The sequence below is a fragment of the Leptonychotes weddellii genome, chromosome 1, assembly GCF_054177405.1.
Source record: "Leptonychotes weddellii isolate Sample4059 chromosome 1, ASM5417740v2, whole genome shotgun sequence".
Lineage (NCBI taxonomy): Eukaryota > Metazoa > Chordata > Mammalia > Carnivora > Phocidae > Leptonychotes > Leptonychotes weddellii.
The window spans coordinates 39,980,737-40,000,620 of record NC_138369.1 but is presented as its reverse complement, the minus strand read 5'-3'; the positions used below and the strand labels follow the sequence as shown (position 1 = coordinate 40,000,620).

General features: G+C 45.0%; 1 protein-coding gene and 1 long non-coding RNA gene across 5 annotated transcripts in view; both read right to left on the bottom strand.

Moving 5' to 3' along the window:
• ITPR1 (inositol 1,4,5-trisphosphate receptor type 1) overlaps positions 1-19,884 on the bottom strand; it is a 326,205-nt gene that overhangs the window by 2,399 nt on the left and 303,922 nt on the right. For all 4 annotated transcript variants that reach the window (XM_081821132.1, XM_081821136.1, XM_081821141.1 and 1 more), the window contains one exon: positions 7,129-7,290. In XM_081821132.1, coding sequence (XP_081677258.1) covers positions 7,129-7,290 — 162 coding nt within the window. The remainder of the gene's footprint in view (positions 1-7,128; positions 7,291-19,884) is intronic.
• On the bottom strand, positions 311-7,121 carry LOC145721734 (uncharacterized). The gene is made up of 2 exons (XR_014145592.1): positions 2,280-7,121; positions 311-2,141 (listed from the first exon to the last, which is right to left on the bottom strand). It is a non-coding gene; the product is annotated as an uncharacterized LOC145721734 (long non-coding RNA).

The following is a 19,884-nucleotide window of genomic DNA, read 5'->3' as shown; positions in this document are numbered from 1 at the left end:
CTTTGCCACACACAGACACAGGACTGATTAAGCTCAGGAAAGACTGGTCAAATGAAAACGTGCTTTCAAAACCCCACCCAAGAGGTTACTATTCATTTGGCTGCTGAACTAAATCACTTCTCATATTGATGGGTAGCTAGCTCTGTTCTAGGCATTCTAGGGCACATTTAGTTCTCTGCATTAACCTTTTCTTAACCAGTTGGTCCTAGCTCTGGATTTGATGCTGGGCATTTAAGCCAATTAAGATAAAAAGGCTATGATGAAATATATATTAGATAAAATTGTTGTCTACAAGTGGCCATAGGTCCTGCATGTAGATTTTTGGTTTCCTAAAGTCAGAGATGAATTAGGTATCCTGGTAAAAAGAACGTGGGCTTTGGAATCAGACCCATTTCCTTATGTTTCTATGTTATTTAGCTTCTCAAAGTCTGTTTCTTCACTCACACAATAAGGATGATAATTCCTATCTCATAGGTGGAGAATTGAACAGATATATGTTAACTTCTTGGGAGAGTGTCACATAGATGCTTAAATCTCAGTTTTCCCTTGGACTAATTTTTGGTACAAAATATCCTGAGAGCACATAAAACAAGAATAGCTTACCTAGGTTCAATTTTTAAAGTGGTTACTTATTCAAAACATGGCAGTTTTCTTTTAAATCAAAATACTATTTTTAGGCTCCTTTGAAGTGCCTTCTGTTAGAATTTACAAGGAGTGAATATTTCCAAAAGGTAGCTTTTTATAAAGAATTGAATTAGGATATTCCAGCTAGCCTCTGAAGTTTCCTTAGATGAATGACAAATCTTAAGTGTTACACACTACACTATACTTCACAGATTCAGCTGAGAAGAGAGAACCTAATTTGACATGTGGGATAAATGCACAATTAGATTACTGTAGTCTGTAATTCATTAATCTTACTGCCTGATACTTCAGATACTTAGCTCAGATTTCCTCCTCCCTTCCCCAACTGACGGACACACAGATGGACACACACACTCACTCACTCTTCCCTTGGCAGTTAACCCTGAGAGGGAATCTAGTACAACTTCACGAAGTTTAACAATCTCAAGCATTCTAATGGATTTACGAATCCTGGGGGGGCTCAATCCCTATTGAAGGCTACTTTATTTAAATACTTTCATTTAAAGTTACTGAGGTCTTTCAGCTGTCAAAGTTGGCTATTATACCCTTTTCTGTAATTTTTCTATAAATAACTACTTGCATTTTATGTTTGCAGATGTTCATGCCTGTTGGTTCAGTCAGCTTTTAACTTTCAATCTGTTGGCTATTCATTCTCTTAAATAGAAAAGCCTCTACACTGTATTTCCTATAACCAACAAGAGTTCAGCTGATGGCACACCTCCCTTCCCACTTCGGCAGCCATCACCTGACACCTCATTGCTGCTCCTATTCTAACTTTCTAGGTTTGCCTTTCTAAGATAATGATCACATCACCCGCCCTCCCTCCTAAACCTTTAAACTCCCTCCTCATGTAGGTTAGTGGCCATCTTCTTTTCTCAGGCAGTCCTATTCCTGGTAATTTCAAGTACCCAGTACATACCTATCTAATTTTGTTTTCTATTTCTGTAGAATAGTGGTTCTTCAACTTTGGCATAAGCCAGAATCACACAGAAGGTTTGTTAAGACAGATCAAAGGGCCCACAAACAGAGTTTCTGATTCAGTAGGCCTGGGGTAGGGCCCATGAATTTGCATTTCTAACAAGTGAGGTTTATGTTGCTGCTCTGGGACCACATTGCTGCTCTAGAAGAACTTTTCATGGAGTCTCTCTGAAATGGGTCAAAGATCACTTCAGGTGTATTTTCATATTCTTGAACACAAAGTATTTTGGGTACATATATCATTTTTCTCAAACAAGATATTGGAGAAGATTATAGCTGAGCACAGTAGAGGCACACACATTTCTCTGAATTCTGTTTTCATCAACCCTGGCCTTTTAGAATAGCTGTCATTTAAGTGACTAATAAGTGAGAAGGAATAGGGCAACTGCTAAAGGACTTGGCTCTTTTGACAGTGGTCATCATCCAATTATGATTATAAGGAAACAAAAATAAAAGCCGTAAAGCCTAAATCTGGCCTGTAAAAACTCAAGGTCAACACTGTGGCCAGTGAGGTTTCCCTGGCCCACTAGTGCACGGTCTCATGTAACTTCTGGCTTTATGGGCTCAATTCTACCTACTTACCTATCTACATAATGCACACACAAACTGTGTATAAAAATACGCGTGTGTGTGTATAAATTCTTAAAGTGTATTACCTGTTGCTGTTACCTTTATCAAAGCAAATAAATATAATGACCAAAGTGAATCTTTGTATTCTCTGGACATTTGAAACAAAACTGACTCAAAAAGATCCATCAGATTCTGATCTAAGGTAACTATATTCAAAATATGAATACTGAAAAATCTGTTTCATTTAAAATCCTCAAAATTTCCATTTAACTAAAGGATAAACATTTGAAGCAGTACTCTTCTTCCTATCTCTATGAATATAAAAACTAGCTTGAATGTTAGCATTCCTTCTTTTGACTCAGTCTAAATAAGAAGCAAAGAATATTGTAGATTCACAAATCAGATGCAGCCAAACGTCGGAAAGATCTTTTACGACAACGCTAAGGGTAGAGAGCACACGAGCACATTTCACCTCCCAGCACTGGCCTCAATGACAGAAGGCTGGCAAAGGAAGGACCGCTCAGCAGCAGCACATGGATGCCACGATCTGGTTTCTAACGGATCAAGAGTCCGAAAAACTGCTTTCCTGTCACAGCAAGGTCTTGGTTACTCAGATTCTAAACAGCTGGGAAACTCTAAAATCAGCCATGTTTCTAACAATGAGCCTAAAATACTAAGAAAAAAACCCAGCACAACTCTCAGACACACTTATGTTAATTTAATGTCAACGTACAGATACTTGTTCACACTCTGAGCTGATCCCTAATACTCTGTTCCTCTGTTTCACCTGGTAGACTCTTCCTCAAACTCTGAACTCAAGCTCTTGCAGTACCACCTCTGAGGCTTCTGTGGCATAATGAATTCTCTCCCAGAGATCAAGTTGACTGAATTGCTTTCCTTCTTTCCCAGGCTGTTCATACCTCCATTACATACTTACAGGGTTGAATTCTCAGTTAACGGTTTACTGATTTGTTTCCCACTCTAGCCTGTTAGGTGTAGAAAGAGAACAGGTTCTATTTACCTTTGTAACCCCGGTCCTAGGGCTGCACCTTGCACATCCGATTTCACAAGTGGTGGTTCAAAGAACGAACTGAATTAACCAGAACATAGTGCCGTTCCTGGAGCATGCCATGTGTTCTCATGCCTTTGCTCATGCTGATTCCTCTCCTGGGATGCCCCCTGCTGCATTCTCTGCCAGCTCAGAAGTCACCTACTTGTATAGGCTCTAGTCCTTCCTTACTCCAAGCCACACACAGGACTAAATGCCTCCTTCTCTGTGCTCCCATCAAGCGGTCTTCATGTCTCGAGTGGGTTGTACAACTTTCCACACTGTATCATACTGTCAGGGGTCTATATTCCTGTCTTTCTTGCTAGATTATGGGACCCTAGAGGGCAGTGGTTACCTTAGTCCCCCTTTGAGGTTCCAGAACAGGGTAAGGAACAGAGGCACTCATTCCATTTTCCAACTGTAGGCAATTATTCTAATCTAATCTAATTATTCTAATCTTTTGTTATTCCTCCCTTCCTTAAGCAGTTAATGTTCACAAGATAACCATCTTGCATGAAAAGTGCCAAACAGGAACATGCTAATGTGATCTGAATTTTCAAGCACTGTTCGTATTCCTAACACATAAGGGTTACTGTCCCATAGGAAGCCAGTCACATTTTCAATAAAGTGAAGCCTCTTCGATATTTGCTCTTTTGCACTATGAAGAAAACATGCAAAAAAAAATGTAGGTTCTTACATCAGTTCTCCTCCTTGGAATAAGAATGTTAAAAGAATCACATTTAGTATTCGGAATCTCTTGGGAGGGGAAACTTCAAGATGAGATGCATCATTAACATTTAGAATAGCAATTCTTAACTGTTCCTGGCAGTAGTAGGAAAAGTGACACCACCAACCAGGTTTTTAACTTTGATCCTTCACAAGAACTTTTTCTCCTCAAATTGGTATTTTAAGAAAACAACTACCAAAGAGGTCAATAGCAGTACAGATTAAAACCAAAGACATTCACATTTATAAACTATCATTGCTCCATTATGGTGCTTTTTGGACCAGAAGATCGAAAAAAATAGCTCAGTGATGAAGCAATTTTTGTGTTTCCCAGCACTTTTACCAGTGAATGGTATTCTTTCATAGCAGTTTTAGAAACAGAGTTTCTTGCTCACTATAATCATTTCTAGGCTTTTATTTTTTAATTCAAAAATTTTTTTCTTCAAAGGGCAGGAATTCTTACAATTGCCATTTAAGAACCAGCAACTCTAACATATCTGCATGATTTTTTATGCAGAACAATTTAAAAAATTTTTATGATTGCTATTACACCAAATTTAATAAAATTCCCCCAAATTTTTAGTACGTTGATTCTTAAACAAATGGCCTTAAAGGTTTGTTAAAAGTTACATAATCAAAAGAAAATGTTAATTCCTTTGGGAAGAAACACATTTCCCCAATAAAAGCAGCTGTGCTGAATTTTTTCTGAGCACCTTAAAACCTAAGCAGATCAATCCTGGTAAGCACTTGAGAGTATATTACTGGTTTCCTCATACTTCTTTTTAGCTTATAGTGTCTTCCAAGGAAAAATGGTTCATATGCATTCATAGGGGAAGGGCTTTCAGTCCAACTGCCAACGTTAAGACAAAAAATATTAAAAGGGCCCAAACCAAGCAGTTTAAACCATACTGGCTTTAATGTCACTTAATGAACCCTAGTCCCTGTGTAATGAAGTTTTACATATTTTGTTTAAGCCGAAATTTAGGCTTAATGGAAACAATTCTACCTTAGATTTTAAAAATGCCAAGTTTCTACTATGCATAGCTACGTAAAATGGCCGTGAAGGTATCCTCCACAGCGCTCAAGTGTGGGAGGCAACTTTGGAAACTTTAAGGCTCTTAAAAAAAAAAAAAAATTGTAGAATTTAAACAGTCAACCTGAAAGGCAAACTGGGTACAGTGACAAAACAAATGAAAACAAAAATACGACATACAAAAATCAAACCCACATGGGAGAATCAGGAGTTGCAGCCCTGGCACTGTCCTAGACAGTTCGGGAAGCTTCCTAGGAGCCTTCTGTGCACCTCGGTACCCTCATCAATACAATGAGTGAGTGAGGCGGGAGGACCTCTGTAGTTCTGGATGCCCTCCTGCACCTCGGAAGCCCCCCGCGAATTCCTCAGCTCACCTCGCTCCTGTGACCATTTTAACGGGAGCTCAACAGTTCCTTTATTGAAGTCTGTCTTAGATCAGTTTCTGGAAGGTTTTTTAAAACCTCGGATTTGACTAAGATTCTTGTCGCCACAGCCCTCTCCAAAGGGAGACGGTAACTAAGGCGTTGCTGGACGTGGTAAGAAGTCCCCTCGGCTCCACAGAGGGGCGCATGGAAGCCGCGGCAGCGGTGCTCCGCAAGCCGTTCAGTTCTCTGGAACATTTGTCAAGTGTGTCACAGAAGGGTACAGAGTTAATAAAATAAGAAGCAAAGCAATCTAGTTAGATTCTCATTAGTTTTACTCATTTAGGTTATTCACTTCAGGTGGCCACCAAGCTCAGCGCTAGAGACAGCTTCATAAATAAGCCTTGCGGTTGTCCTTAGTCTCTTTTGTTTTTCTTTTTTTTTAATATTTTATTTATTTAATTGACAGAGAGACAGCGTGAGGGGGAACACAAGCAGGCTTCCGGCTGAACAGGGAGCCTGATGCGGGGCTCGATCCCAGGACTCCAGGATCATGACCTGAGCCGAAGGCAGTCGCTTAACCAACTGAGCCACCCAGACGCCCCTCTTTTATTTGCATCTTAAGTCAAAGAAAAGAACTTGGAGGCCAAATGGTATGTGTGGGGGCACAGTTTGTAATAATTTAGTTGGAAAAGAAATATAATTCAAAGTAGAATCGTTACAATCGCTCTACAGACCGTCGCCAAGAAGAGTTTATTCTAGATGGGGTGTTCACTGGCTATGTGCCTATGAGTAAAAAATCACCTGTGGGTACACCTTGCCACTTACCTCCAAGGCAGCCTTGCCTGACAACTTTGGCTGTGCAAAATTTATAATCTTGTTTACGGAGTTGATTAAAAAACTTTCAGAAACCATCCAGCCTGCTGACCTGTTCCCACGTCTGTGCCGGATTATCCCGTCAGCTTGGCACAGCAGCTGCTCACCGCCCCCCCTCCCCGACACAGCGGCATCCTGTCACCACATAACCACCTGGTGACTGTTCATTTTAAGGGGATCAGAAGGAGGAAAAAAGTACATAGGGTTTGCTACAAACCTACCCCCCTCCTTAACTTTCTTCAAGGGGCAAGTGTTCACCTTAGGGACAGGGAGCAGGATGGAGCGGTACTTTGTAGACTGTTATGCGCTGTGGGAGCAGGGATAGGTCTAGATTGTTCGTGGCTTCATCCCCAGCACCTGGCATAATGCCTGGACTACGATGGCCACTCAGTAAGGATTTGGCCAATGAATGAACCAAAAGGAGCTTTCCCAGAAGTATGGTTTATCCTGGGATGCTGAATTTAAGTATCTTGAGTGAAGGGTTGATAGATTTGAGGGCCAGAAAGCAAAACTAGAAACAGCTTTTAATCTGTCAGTAAGTAAAGTAAAAAGAGTATGGCTTTACAGGTCATGTTTTCTGTACAGCACTTCACTGAAGTCATTTGCACTCTCCCATTTTCTGGTTTTGTTTTTCCTATTAAAGCCTTGTACTAGCACTGCAAGTAGTGTTATGGGCTTATCCTGTAAAAGGGCAGTGAAGGAGGGCTGGAGGGGAAACTGGTAGACTAGGCGAGTTTGTTCTCTATGCCCCGGGTTCCTTTTCTACATCCACGTGATGGAAACGTCAGCATTTTAACATGAGCACTACTGATTTTGCCTCAGCAAATTTGGTGTGTCTGGTAGTGGTGTGTGTGTGTGTTTAGGGAGCAGATGGGGTATCTTTTCTTTACCTGATCCTTTAATTCCGACAGCTGGCCGGAAAGGTTAGTGACCAGCTTCATGGTGGACTCCAGCTTCTCCTGCAGGTTCCTCAGCTCATTCTGCTCTCCTTCAGAGTCACTGCTGACCAAGGACATGGCTCTCATCCTGGGGAACCAGTCAAGGTTTCTTTCCTAGAATTCACATTAAAAAAAAAAAAGTCATTTCTAGGAGTAGAGACAAGAAAGGCAATCCTACCATGCTATCTTTTCTTTGTGACATCTTTCATAAGGCTATCTCTGTTGTTACAGAATTAATGTGCTGTGCCTTTTAAAAAAACAGTAAATATCTTTCTAAATTGATAATCTTTTTTTTAAGATTGATTTATTTGTCAGAGCGTGCACAAGCAGGGGGAGTGGCAGGCAGAGGGAGAAGCAGGCTCCCCGCTGAGCAGGAAGCCCGATGCAGCACTCGATCCCAGGACCCTGGGATCATGACCTGAGCCCAAGGCAGACGCTTAACCGGCTGAGCCACCCAGGTGCCCCTTAATTGAGTATCATTGAACTCTCTCAATTCTTAGAAGTCACTTTTGACCTAAATACAGTGCGGGGTGGGGGCACGCCTGGGTGGCTCAGTCAGTTAAGATTCTGGCTCTTGGTTTCCACTTAGGTCATGATCCTGGGGTCCTAAGATCCAGCCCCATGTTGGGCTCTGTGCTCAGCGAAGAGTCTGCTTGAGATTCTCTCCCTCTTCCCCTCTCCCTCCTCCCTGCTCAGGTGCTCGCTCTCTCTCAAAAATAAATACATGAAATCTTAAATAAATAAATAAATTAATTAATTAAAAAAATCTAAATACAGGGGAAAAGGTAGGTTTCCGAACAACTTCCCTAATCTGTAAATAGGAATGCAGCCACTGCATTACAGGGCTAATGAGTGGTGGGTGGTAAAATATATAGAACATGAAATTTTCCATTGAAGTCGTTTTTAGCTGTACAGCTCAGTGGCATGAAGTGCATTCACACTGTTGTGTAACCATCACCACCCTCTACACCTCGGGAACTTTGTTCATCTTCCCCATCTGAAACTCCATCCCCATTCAACACTAACTCTCTCACCCCTGCCAACCATCATTCTATTTGCTGTCTCTATGAATCCGACTGCTCTAGATACCTCATACTGTGCTGTGTATTTTTAAAAGCATTATACTTGGAAAATCATTTGCAAACACTCTGGAAGTGAAATGAATTTTGAGATCCCAAGTGTTCTGGCATTTACCGGATATGCGTATGTGCGCTTTCACTTGGTAGGGGATTGTCAAGAGGCTGAAAATGGGGAATGGGCTTCTTGTTCAGTTTCCCTCGTCGTCAGCTTATGGAAATTACTGCTCTATTCTTGTTTCCTTTTCCTTCCAGCTTGACAGAATGTTGATAGGTGCCATTAGTTGGTATAAGAAAGGCCCATTCAGTCTCCATCCTTTCTTTTGTTATCTACAGCTTGTACCTGAAAACAGTTTTTCTCACCACTGGTTAACCAATGGGCCAAGACTCCTCCTCCCACCTCTCTTCCTTGTGCCCACATATGCCTTTCTCCTAAAAAGTATGCATCATAGATAAATTCTGTACAGGGAGGCAGGAACGAATAGTAAAAGCTAATCAGCACAAGGTAAGGGGAAAAAATGGACTCAAATCCACATCTGTCTGTTGTCATTTCTGACTGGGACCATTTTGATCTCATCAAGATAAACCGTAATTGACATTCTAACACAAATCTTGCCCATCCCCTCATCCTCTGCTAGTACACACTGCACCACACACACTCACACACACACTCACATACTCTATTATTGCTACTTTGTGTACACCAGAGGTCAGCAGTATTTTTCTGTGTAGTAAATATTTTCTGATAGTAAATATCTTTGGCTTTGTGGACCATATGGTCTGTCACAATGACTCTGCTACTGTATCCTGAAAACAGCCACAGGCAATACATAAATGAATGAGTGTAGCTGTAAATAAAACTTTATTTACAAATGCTGGTGGCGGCAGGCTGGGTTTGGCCCATAGGCTGGAGTTTTGGCAACTGTCATACCATAGAAGGCATCAACATACAAAATTGAATCAGATACAAAATCCCACAAGACATGTCTAAATGTTAAAAAGCAACCAAGACAGTCTAGCAATATTGAAGCCAAACGAGAACTAGTTGAAAAATATTACAGGAGCGCTTGGGTGGCTCAGTCATTTAAGCATTTGCCTTTGGCTAGGGTCATGATCCCAGAGTCCTGGGATCCAGCCCTGCACTGGGCTCCCTGCTCAGCGGGGAGCCTGTTTCTCCCTCTCCCTCTGCCTGCTGCTCCCCCTGCTTGTGCTCTCTCTGTCAAATTGGTAAATAAAATCTTAAAAAAAAATTACAAAGAAGGCAGACCACACTGGCAACACGACATCACACCTACTTTAGAGTGTTGTCTTAAAACATCTGGGGAATCTGGTAAGTAGGAACTCACTAGCCCTTCAGCATCATGAGTGCAGAAACCACCTTTGTGTAGTAACCAGAACACAGTAGACACTTGATAAATATTTGTGGAAGGGAGGAATGAGAAACCATCTCTATTTCCTGCATGGGCCCTCAGAGCAAATGCTTAAATGGTGAACCTCAGTTGCTTAGAATGACTACCAGAGGAGAAAATGATGATCTCTACCTTCCTGTACCAAATACCCTGTGATCAGCACTTCACATGTAACTTAATGTTAGCCTATATTCATTTTCATCAATTTCCCACCACAGTACAACAGGCAAAAAGACCATTCAATAAAATATCCCATTTCAAAGATGACCGCCTAAAAATCTAAGGTGTTTCCATGTCTGTAATAGGTTTTCTGCTCTGTATCTACAGCAAAGCAGAGGAAGAGAGCAGACATTTAAAAACATTTAAGCTTGGCAGTGCCGCTGGAAGGCAGCTAAGGTAGCCTGCCACTGCTCCTGGGTCAGTCCTTCAGACATAGTCACACCCTCCCATCGAAGAAACATCCCATGTTCAGTGTCTGTCCAACTCTAAGGGAGGGATGAACCTAACTCTTCAGAAGAGGGCGCCCCCAGGGGATGGGTGGCTGGGGGTTACTTACTTGCACTGGGGCGAAGCAGCCCGTGTTGGGAGGAGAGAGGGTGTGGGCTGGGCTGATGAAACTGTGAGCCTTTGCAAAGCACGAATGCAGTAGGATCACAGAGCACAGGATGGGACCGGCAATCAGAGGCCTCACCTGTCCACAGGGACTGCTAGCAAATTTTGCAGACTGACATCCCCCCCCCACCCCCCGCAACCCAACCAGGAGAACAACTTGAAGAGGAAAGACCCAACGTCCTATTTACACTGTCAGACTCAGAGGAGCAGACACCATCGATTGGGATGTGACAGAATGTCATGCCAAGAAGGAGTTTAGAGATCACGGTCACAGTTGTATCTGTAGTGCAGAAAACTGAGCCTTGAAAAGGAAAGTCACTTGTCCTGAGGAGGGACCTAACAAATTCCTATGTTTTACAGGGGACCCTGACAAATATCTGGTGCTAATGAATTGTAAACTGCTATTATTGAGTATATTTTGGGGTGAAATATTTGCTAATTCTTTGGATTCAAATCAAAAGTATAAGCATTTTGGCTTCCTGGAAGGAAATATTTTAAAAATATATATTCAACATCTGCTTCAGGGGCACTTCCCTTATGTGCATGGTGTGCGAGAGAGAGAGAGAGACAGACACACACACACACACACATACACGGTTGCTGCCTCCTGGACCTCTTTCAAGTGGAAATGGCCTTCAGACCTAAGTATGAGATAGGGTTCCTGCCATCACAGCATTTGTTGTTTAGTTAATGAGAGTGGACACACATTAAAAAAGAACGGTAGAAAGCAGGCTGTGCTCTGTCAAATGAGTGGCAGAGAGTAGGGCCAAAGTCAGAATTAACTGGCAGTGAGGACGACTGGCCATGGCCCTGAAGGAGAGTCGGTGCTTGGCCAAACTAAAGGCAAGCATGAGGGCATTCTCAACCAAGTGGGGCCAGCACAGGGAGGAAACCAGTTTGGCTGGAGTGGGGGATGAGGGCAGCTTAGACTGTAGAATCCTGTAAAAGGATTGAAGTGTGGGATAGACCGGCGCAGGAAATCGCACAGAAGGAAGAGGACTGGGGTCAGGGGGCTGGCCGAGGGAAGGAGGCGGCGAAGGGTGACCTGGAGTCCCTGTGGGCCTGCCTGATGAGATGCAGGAAGAGGGACATGTGCAAGCCACTTTAGCGGGTAGGGTAACAAGGACTCACCTGAAGCTACCTCACTACGGACGTGGCAAACTGCCTCATCGCGTTAGAGAATGCATCTGAAGTCTAGCTCTAGCTAGCTCTAGCTAGTCTAGCTCTCAAATCTTGCAATGTTCCTTTGCTTAGCAAACCCCCCATAAAATAGAAAACACAGATTTCCAAATAGAGTTGACATTAATGAAGTCTTCAAAAGAATACAGAAAACTGATGCAAGAGTCTGCACACAGCTTAAAGCTCAAGCAATAGTTTCTCTTCTGTATTCCAACAGCAAGTGACCAAATGACTACAGATTAAAAGAAGTTTTCCGTGGCAGGTTCCCACCTTCTTTCATGATATATTTGATTCCTGGACTCCTATGGAAGGATTTCAGAAAGGTCTTTGGACAAATGCAAAATGCACAGATTTCACTTAACTGTTTACTGAACATTTATAACTTCCGTGCCCGGCCTAGGGCTGAGGGTCTCAAGACGAGCAAACCTGGTCCCTGGCCCCGAGGTGCTTTAGCACACAGACTGCAGTCAGGGGGCAGGTCTTGGGGCATGGTCCGTCACTTCTGAGGGACTCCCAGGTTGTGACTGCCTAACGAGGACCTGCTGGATGAATGAATGAGGTCTGCCGGGATCAGGATGGCCGCTACTGGCGTCCATGCTCCTCATCTCCATGGCTAAGAAGGTGCGCTCGGATCCCCTTTGTTTTTGCTTTATTTGTGCTTCTGTGCATGAGATACCTGTAATCCTGGGGCAGGAAGGCCTGGCCCGGGGGTCCATAACACCACAGACAGAAAATAAGGCATCTTTTTTAGAATGTCCATTTCATTCAATGGTAAATTACTAAAAATACTTTTATATTAAACTCAAAATAGGCCCTACAACAGAACACGAAATTGAATCAAATTTAAAAAATAAAATCCAAGATTTAAAAGAAATGTCATATTGGCCCGAGGCTGCTTTGGGCCACGTACCCTGATCCTAGGGATAAACCTTCATTCTCCAGCTCAGGAGGGCCCTTCAGTGCAGAGCTGGAAAAGGGTTTCTGGTCTAGATCTTTACTGGCTATCACCATACAGGTTTTCTCTCAATGCTTTCCTCTGACTCTAATATTTAACAATGAGATCTAAAGTGGGGAATCCCACTAAAATCCTAAGCCGTAGGAAACCAGCTCAACTGCAGAAATCAAGTACTTTGGATGGCATGTATTATTAGCTTTTCTGCGCTGAGGTAGGTAAATCCCCAAATCTGAGATCCTTGGTGTTGCCAGTATTTTAATTAAATAATCATCCTGAGCTGTTAAGTCAAATCTCAAATTACCAAGGAGTACCTAGTGATTAAAATTAATTAGCAGTTCTAGCCATCTGTTCTCTCAGCTTCCATTTGATTTTACACCCTGCACAGGAGAAGCTCTGATGCAGGATATAAGGTTGCTTACCGACAGGATACCCCCTCTAGAGAATCTACATCTTGAAGGGAAGATGTTTAGACTCTCCCAATTACTAGGACAGGAGCAGAGAGAACACCTGAATCCAGTTCCTTTGTACTTAACTCAGACTTTCATAGGAAATGCTGTGCTTGCTTGAGTGCTACAGGACTGCTGCACACAGTTCTCCAGCCGGTCAGAGTCTGCAGGTCTAGAAGTGCCTGCAGAATCCTGCCTTTATGTGTACTGAAGATCAAAAACATGTCTCAGTGTCTCGGCTTCCGCATTTTTTGAGAAAATCATCTTCAACTATGGCATTCTGTCTATACATGAGTTCAGCGTGTGTGTGTGTGTGTGCGCGCGCGCGCGTGCATGCTCAGGATGGTGGTGTTGGGGGAGGCTGTGGGTTCACTGAGCGTCTGTCAGTAGCATCTGTCACTCTGGGTCTGAGACATCCCTCTGTGCTTCTCTGGCTCCCCTTGCTGCTGGCACGTCGCATACCAATGTCATTAGGCACTGTCTGCCCTGGTCCTCCTGCAATCCAGCCAGTGCACTTCCCGTCACAGCAAGCGCTTCCTCTGTCAGAGCAGACAAACTGACTGAAGCCACAGCCGGAAGCAGGCTGACCACAAGTGCTAAAGTTCTGGTTAGTTCTTTTCTAGGTAAAGTTGGAAAAGTCCCTGCAAAGGCAAACATTGAAGTTTTAGACACGGGGGCGGTACTGACCTCTTGAAATGTCCTTGACTGGAAAGAAGGAGGGTGTGTGTGTGTGTGAGTGAGAGACAGAGACAGAGAGGAGGAGGAGCGGAAGTTGGATTGTATGATGCAAATGCTAATCATTCTGAGAAGAGGTTTTTTTTCTTCTTCCCAGGTTCAACTGAAGAGGCTGTTCTAAGAAAGATGACTGAAGTAATCAATCACCTTCCTCAGAGAAAGTCCGCTCAGGTAGAATTTTGTTTACCGTGTAAACAATGGAACATTTATTGCCGAATCCCTTGTTCCTTTTTAGCCAGGCTAGAGAATTTAGATTTCTTGGTGGGGGGGCATGAGGATAAAAGAAATGGTCATGGGAGACAAGCTGGGTCCTGGAGAAAGAGACCCAGTGGCTTCTTGATTCTTCATAGCCCCCTCTGAGGAGAATCAAAAAGGTAAAGACTGTCCCTTCGACTCAGATGGCGAGTGTGTTTCTCCTTATTTTACCAAGCGGGATGAAAAACCAGGTTTTCCCAGAAAGCCTGGGGACACGCAGGGGATAGGAGTGACTAGAGAAGGGAGGGGGGCAGGGGAGGACTGAAGATCATCCTTAACTTTCCAAAAGCAGGAATATAGGACACTTAATAAACTTTAAATTACTTGCCCCTTTTATGGACAGGGGTGATTATTTTTACTGAAGAGGACTAAAATAATTCATTTTTAGAGCTCACTTTTGTAAGATTACAGCAAAAAACAAAACCCAGAATCTGTTGCTTTGGGTGAAAAACAGTGACAATGATCTCTAACTATGCTCAATGATTCTAAAATTGCTGTTTATAGGAAATATTATACATTAAAAACTACAGTAAAAAATGGATCCCAGCTATGGACACAGTCAAGAGATCGGGTTGGGGAGAGGGAGGGATGAACAGGCGGAGCACAGAGAATTTTTAGAGCAGTTAAACTATTCTGTTTGCTGCTGTGATGGGCATACACATCATTATACATTTGTTAAAACCTATAGAAGGTGCACCACCAAGAGTGAACCCCAATGGAAACTCTGATCTGTAATTAATAGTAATGTGTCATATTGGTTCATCAATTGAAACAAATACACCGCAGTAATAAAAAATGTTAATAATAGGGGAAACTGTGTGGGGGGGGTGAGGTGGGGAGGGAGTAGTATACGGGAACTCTGTGCTTTCTGCTCTGTTTTCATGTAAACCTAAAACTGCTATAAAAAATAAACTTCATTAAAAACAATGGCTCCCACACCCGGAATTTGATGACCAGTCCCAAATCCAAGGATCCACTTTGCTCTGTTCCAAAATACAGTGAACTCAGACCACATACAGCATCCCTACACTTCCCAGGTGCCTTTCTGCAACAGCCTTGTGACATTAGTTTGTCAGCAGGAAGAGGGATGGCCTGAATCAGGAGCTAAGGACTTCGGGTCACAACGCCCCAGTGCTACAAGACAGCGCGCCAGTGAAAGCGTCACTAACCGACTGGGGTCTCTGTTTCTGTTTTTTTGAGAAAGAGATCACAGGGCTGCCCCCACGGAGCTAGTATGAGAAAGTGTCCCAGAAGCTGGAAAGCATTAAGCAAAAGAATTATAAATCAGTGTCATCAGCCTGAGGTCACAAAGCTAGTCTAGAGTCGGCCCGGAATCCAGATACTGACTCCACGTGTAGTGCTTGACTCCCAGGTCCGGTTAGTTCCTGCCTTTCTATGGGATTCCATGTTAGAGATACACATCTCTCTTTGACCAGCACAGCCACGTGAAGGCTGCCCACAGTGCTCCCAACTTTAGGTGTCAGAGGGGTTATATAATCGTCAGCTGGTCTGGAATGACCACTTAGCCTTCCCAGACTCAGTTAACAGTTGTTCTTGGACCATACAGTGTAACAAAGACGGGCCCTTGCCAGTAGAGAGAACCACACCCATTTCTGATGAAATCCCTAAAAGCCAGCTGCAGAATCACGGTTTTCAGTCATTCTAGGCCCTCAGGTGAAGTGGTTTCTGGGCGCCCTGGAGACTTTGAGAAAGCAGGGCTTGCCACGCAGAGTGGCGTGGCTGGGTCCTGGGCACCTGGGCTGCCAGGCAGAGGAGGAGGGTAAGGTGGGGCTGGCAACCGCTGTCAGACAAGGCAGGGTTGGCCCAGTGGAGATTCCCAATAAAGAACAATTAGGGTACCTTGCCCTTCTCTCGAGCTGGCTCATGACATTTTGCTTAGGCAACTTCCCCTGCATTTTCAGTTAGCTAAGAAATCTACCAGAACGTTCCCAGAGGTTATGTATGGGATTTTAGCAATTTCTATTGGTTTTCCTCTATTCTTTTTTGGGTTTCCTGACTTTTCAACTTTGATCTCTTAGTACCTTTATAAAGTAATGGTTTTTGTTTTTTGTTAAGCCTACTTAAATAGCTTTCCAAATTTCTTCGCTGTTGTTTCAGGAAAAAAATACTTGGCATTTATCTTTGAACCTACAGACACATACACACCCATAAGCCTTACTAAGCTGTTTCACATACAACAAACAGTGTTCTCTCTAACATATAAACCCATCCTGTGGGTTTATATGTTGGCAAACTCTTGACTCAAGCGGTTTTACTTAAGGTCAGCCCTGCCTAGATAGACTCAAAGAAGAGAGGAGAAAGCCCTCTCTCTTACTCTTCATAGACTCCAGCAAGAGTTGAGGGGCAAGTCACCAGCACTGTCACTGCCGTGAGAATGGCTTGGAAGAAAGGCGCCACACAGCTTGAGCTCTTAAGGGTGAAAGAGATCATCAGCTATGTGCAGATTCTCTCAATTCCTCAGTCCTTTCCAAATCCCCCATTTTACTCACCTGCCCTGTGCCCTCTGACCCCAAAGATTGACTAGCTTGTTCCCATAGGTCTCCTCTCTCCCTCCTGACACCTACATCCCTGCTCTTGACAAAGACCCTCTTCAGCAGTTCATGAACTCCTACCGGCACTTCGCAAGTTGCTTCACTGAACCGTAGCACTAAAGATGGCATAAGAGACCCTTTGGTTCAACTTTACTTTATAGGTGGTCACACGAAGGCCCTGAAAAGAAGTGGGTTTGTGAAAGGAGAAGCTGAGAGCCTTGTCCACCTGTGTAAGCTGCACACACGCAGGACTACACCTACAATTCCCACATTCCTTAGCAGCACGCTTGCAGGCCTCGTTATCAGGAGGTATCTTAAAGACTCCTGAGTGTAGGCACAGTTAGCCCTTGAACATCATGGAGGTTCAGAGGCACTGACTCCCGCACCGTGAAAATCTGCATAGGGCTTGTGACTCCCCAAAAACTTAACGACAGCCTACTGCTGACGGGCATCAATAGTCAACATATTCTGTATGTTCTATGCATTACATACTGTGTTCTTATAATCAAGTAAGCTGTATCAGTTACAATCAGTGTCTAGGAGGAAACGAAGGAGTTTCGAGTGCAGTTAGGGTGTCTGGGACGGCAGGCAACCAGGAAGGCAGCCCGGTGGGGTCAGCACTGGGGCAAGGAGCGGAAGGCAGGTCCAGCGTGTGAAGGGGAGAAAAATACATTTCTGGAGTTACCATGTCTGCTGAGTTGGGGGAACTGTGTAAGCAGGTACTTATGTACAGACACAAGCATGTGCAGACATCCTTGGACCAGCTCACAGTGGGGAGACCAGCACCGGTGGTGAACGCGGTCTTCAGCTGACTGGTCGAACAGTTGCTGCGTACAGCGCTCCACGTCTGCACGGGCTCGCTGGGTGGACCGCATTCCCTGTCCGCTAAGTTAGCACAGAAAGCCCTCTCAGGCAGATTATGGCTCTGCCCCACTCCACTGTTACCAACAGTGCCTCACGCACCCTCTGTGACGGTCAGGCTGTGCAGAGTTCGGAGGACAGTGCAGACCTGGGGTCCCAGGGCCAAGTGCTTCATAAGAAGAAGGAGGCACCTGTGAAGTGCGCAGCGGGACAAGGGGTGACTTCAGAGCCTCTAGACGAGAGGGCAGAGCGTGTGGTAAGCGCGGGCGGGGAAGCACAAGCCCAGCAACTGCCCCATGCCGCTGGCACCGCCGCGAACCCGAGCTCAAGTGCGGAGGGTAGGGCGAGAGCCCGTCTGGCTGGCTGGGAGGCGAGTCCAGTGCTGCTGACGCGCTGTTTCCAGCCACTGAAGAGCAAGTGCCAAACCCCTCTCCACGTCTCCCTTGCTCTGATATTCTCGAACTCCTCCGTGGTGCCGGCTAACTTCGGGAGCATGCTGGGAATCGTATTGGAGAGGCTCACAGGCCGCATCCTCACGCACGGCTAAGGACTTCTGGAGCCCAGGGGACATTTTCATCTAGGCGTGCGGCCCCCCTAAGTCAGGCAGGGAAGCTGATGATACAGCACGACCAGTGCCGAAATCGCTGTCCCAGGAGCTTACCAAGGCACTCCCTTCCTCCCAGCATCCTCCCTGGAATTCCATAATAAGAGTCCGAGCCCATTACTGCACATCTGCCTGGAAGCAGCCTGCCCGGCATGTGATGAAGCACAGATGAGGGGGATGGGTGGGGGGGAGGTGGCTGCACAGGCTGCTGACCTCTCCTGGACTCCCAAGTCCTGGCTGCTAGGGACTCCCGAATTCTCACTGCGTGGGGCCGAGACCCTCCAGGACGGCTGTGTCCACACGGACATTCCCGGCTCACACCGGCTCACACCGCCCCTGCCAGCACCCCTCCCCTGCAGACTTCCAGGGCCTTGCTTTTATCTGATTAGGAAACACCACTCATTCCTGCTCTCCTGTTTCTGTGTTTCTGTGCAGAGCGATTCCCTTTGGTCCCTTTACCCAGTTCCTCCGGGCAGAAAGCCACTGCCCTCACTTTGGAAAGTGCCTGTCTGCAGACTTCATAGCACCAGGCTCTCTCTCGGGTCAAGAAAGGTGCGAGACTTGTGTCAGTTCCCCTTTTAAAAGAAGGCAGTGACTTGTAGGTAATTCAGTTCCCATTTTGATCTTTTGCCCTTGTTAACACATTGCTTTCTGACTGTGCTTGCTTCCTGTGTCTTCTTATCGAATACAGATAAACACAAGTGCTGAGGCCAGATGCCCTATGGCTTTCAAATCTTCCTCTTAGATGTTTAGTAGTGCTTTATTTGCTAAAAGAATTTATTTGCTTGGGAAATTTACCCAAGAGGTCTTTTCCAACCAAAAAGAGCTCTCTCTCTTACATGGCTTTTTTGATGCAAATTGACTAGGGCTTTCAGTAAAGCATTTTCCAGGAATGCAGGCTCCTGGACTCGGCCTTCCTATCTGGGGCACTATTTTCTAAGAGCATTTCACTGGCTGACCTGATACTACTTTAGACTTGGAAAATTGTTTCTTTGCTTTTATAACCCTATACAACTAGTTTCTGAAGAGGTCAAGTGAATTAATACAAGATGGAACAAACTGGAAAATCTCTAGTGGAATAGTGTGTGAGCATGAGAGAGAGAGAGACGGAGGGATGGAGGGGGCAGGGAGAGAAGTCAAGAGCGGTCTATTTTCACTGTGAGAAAAAGTCAGCACCAGGCTTAAAGGATGATGGATCAGACATTCTAATTATCAGGGAGTTCTAACTATGCAGATGAGTCACCCTGGTGTGGAAGCCCGTCTGTCTATGGTTCTGGCGAATCTTCCTTCCCCTTTAACTTAGACACCTCTCTGCCCTCAAATAGTGGCCACCGAAGGGAGTATCATTCCCTGTTCCAGGCTCAGGGGAGGGTAATGACGTTTCTCAGATTTTACCAAGTCCGAATTAACCCCTATTTCAGATACACCCTTTGCAAGAGTTGGCTCTGCCTCTCCCCAACTCTCGTCCTGTCTGCAACCCCCTGGACTATTCGACTCCAGGTGGTTGCCTAACCAGCAGTGCTGGCAGCAGCTCAGAGAGCTAACACGCATCGAATGCACCGAGCTTCCATCTCGCTGGTTTGTGCATTAGCCAGTCACCATCACCCAGGAGGTCCTTCTCCCTACCCCAGTGGGGCCTTTGCCGGGCCTGGCCTCTTTTGAAGGTGGCTAATTCTTCTGGGAGATAAGCCAGTCCAAGGCAGGAAAACCAGACTCAGCCTGACCAACGGCGGCACGTCCTTGACACGGAGGGTTGTGCGTGAACACAGAGGGAACCACGCTGCACGTGCGCATGTCAGGACAGCCCCAGGGTGGGTTCTGACTCAGCAGCCCTGGATGGGAGTCTCAGCTGCAGCCCTTCCCGGCAGGGGGACCCTGGAGAAGCTGCTCACCCTGGCTGGGCTTCAGTTTCCCACCTGTGAAATGGTGGCAGCGCCACCTACCAATGCTGTTCTGGGGATTACACGGGACCATGCATGCCAAGCGTTTATTTCAGTGCATACTGATTAAACATGACCTATTAT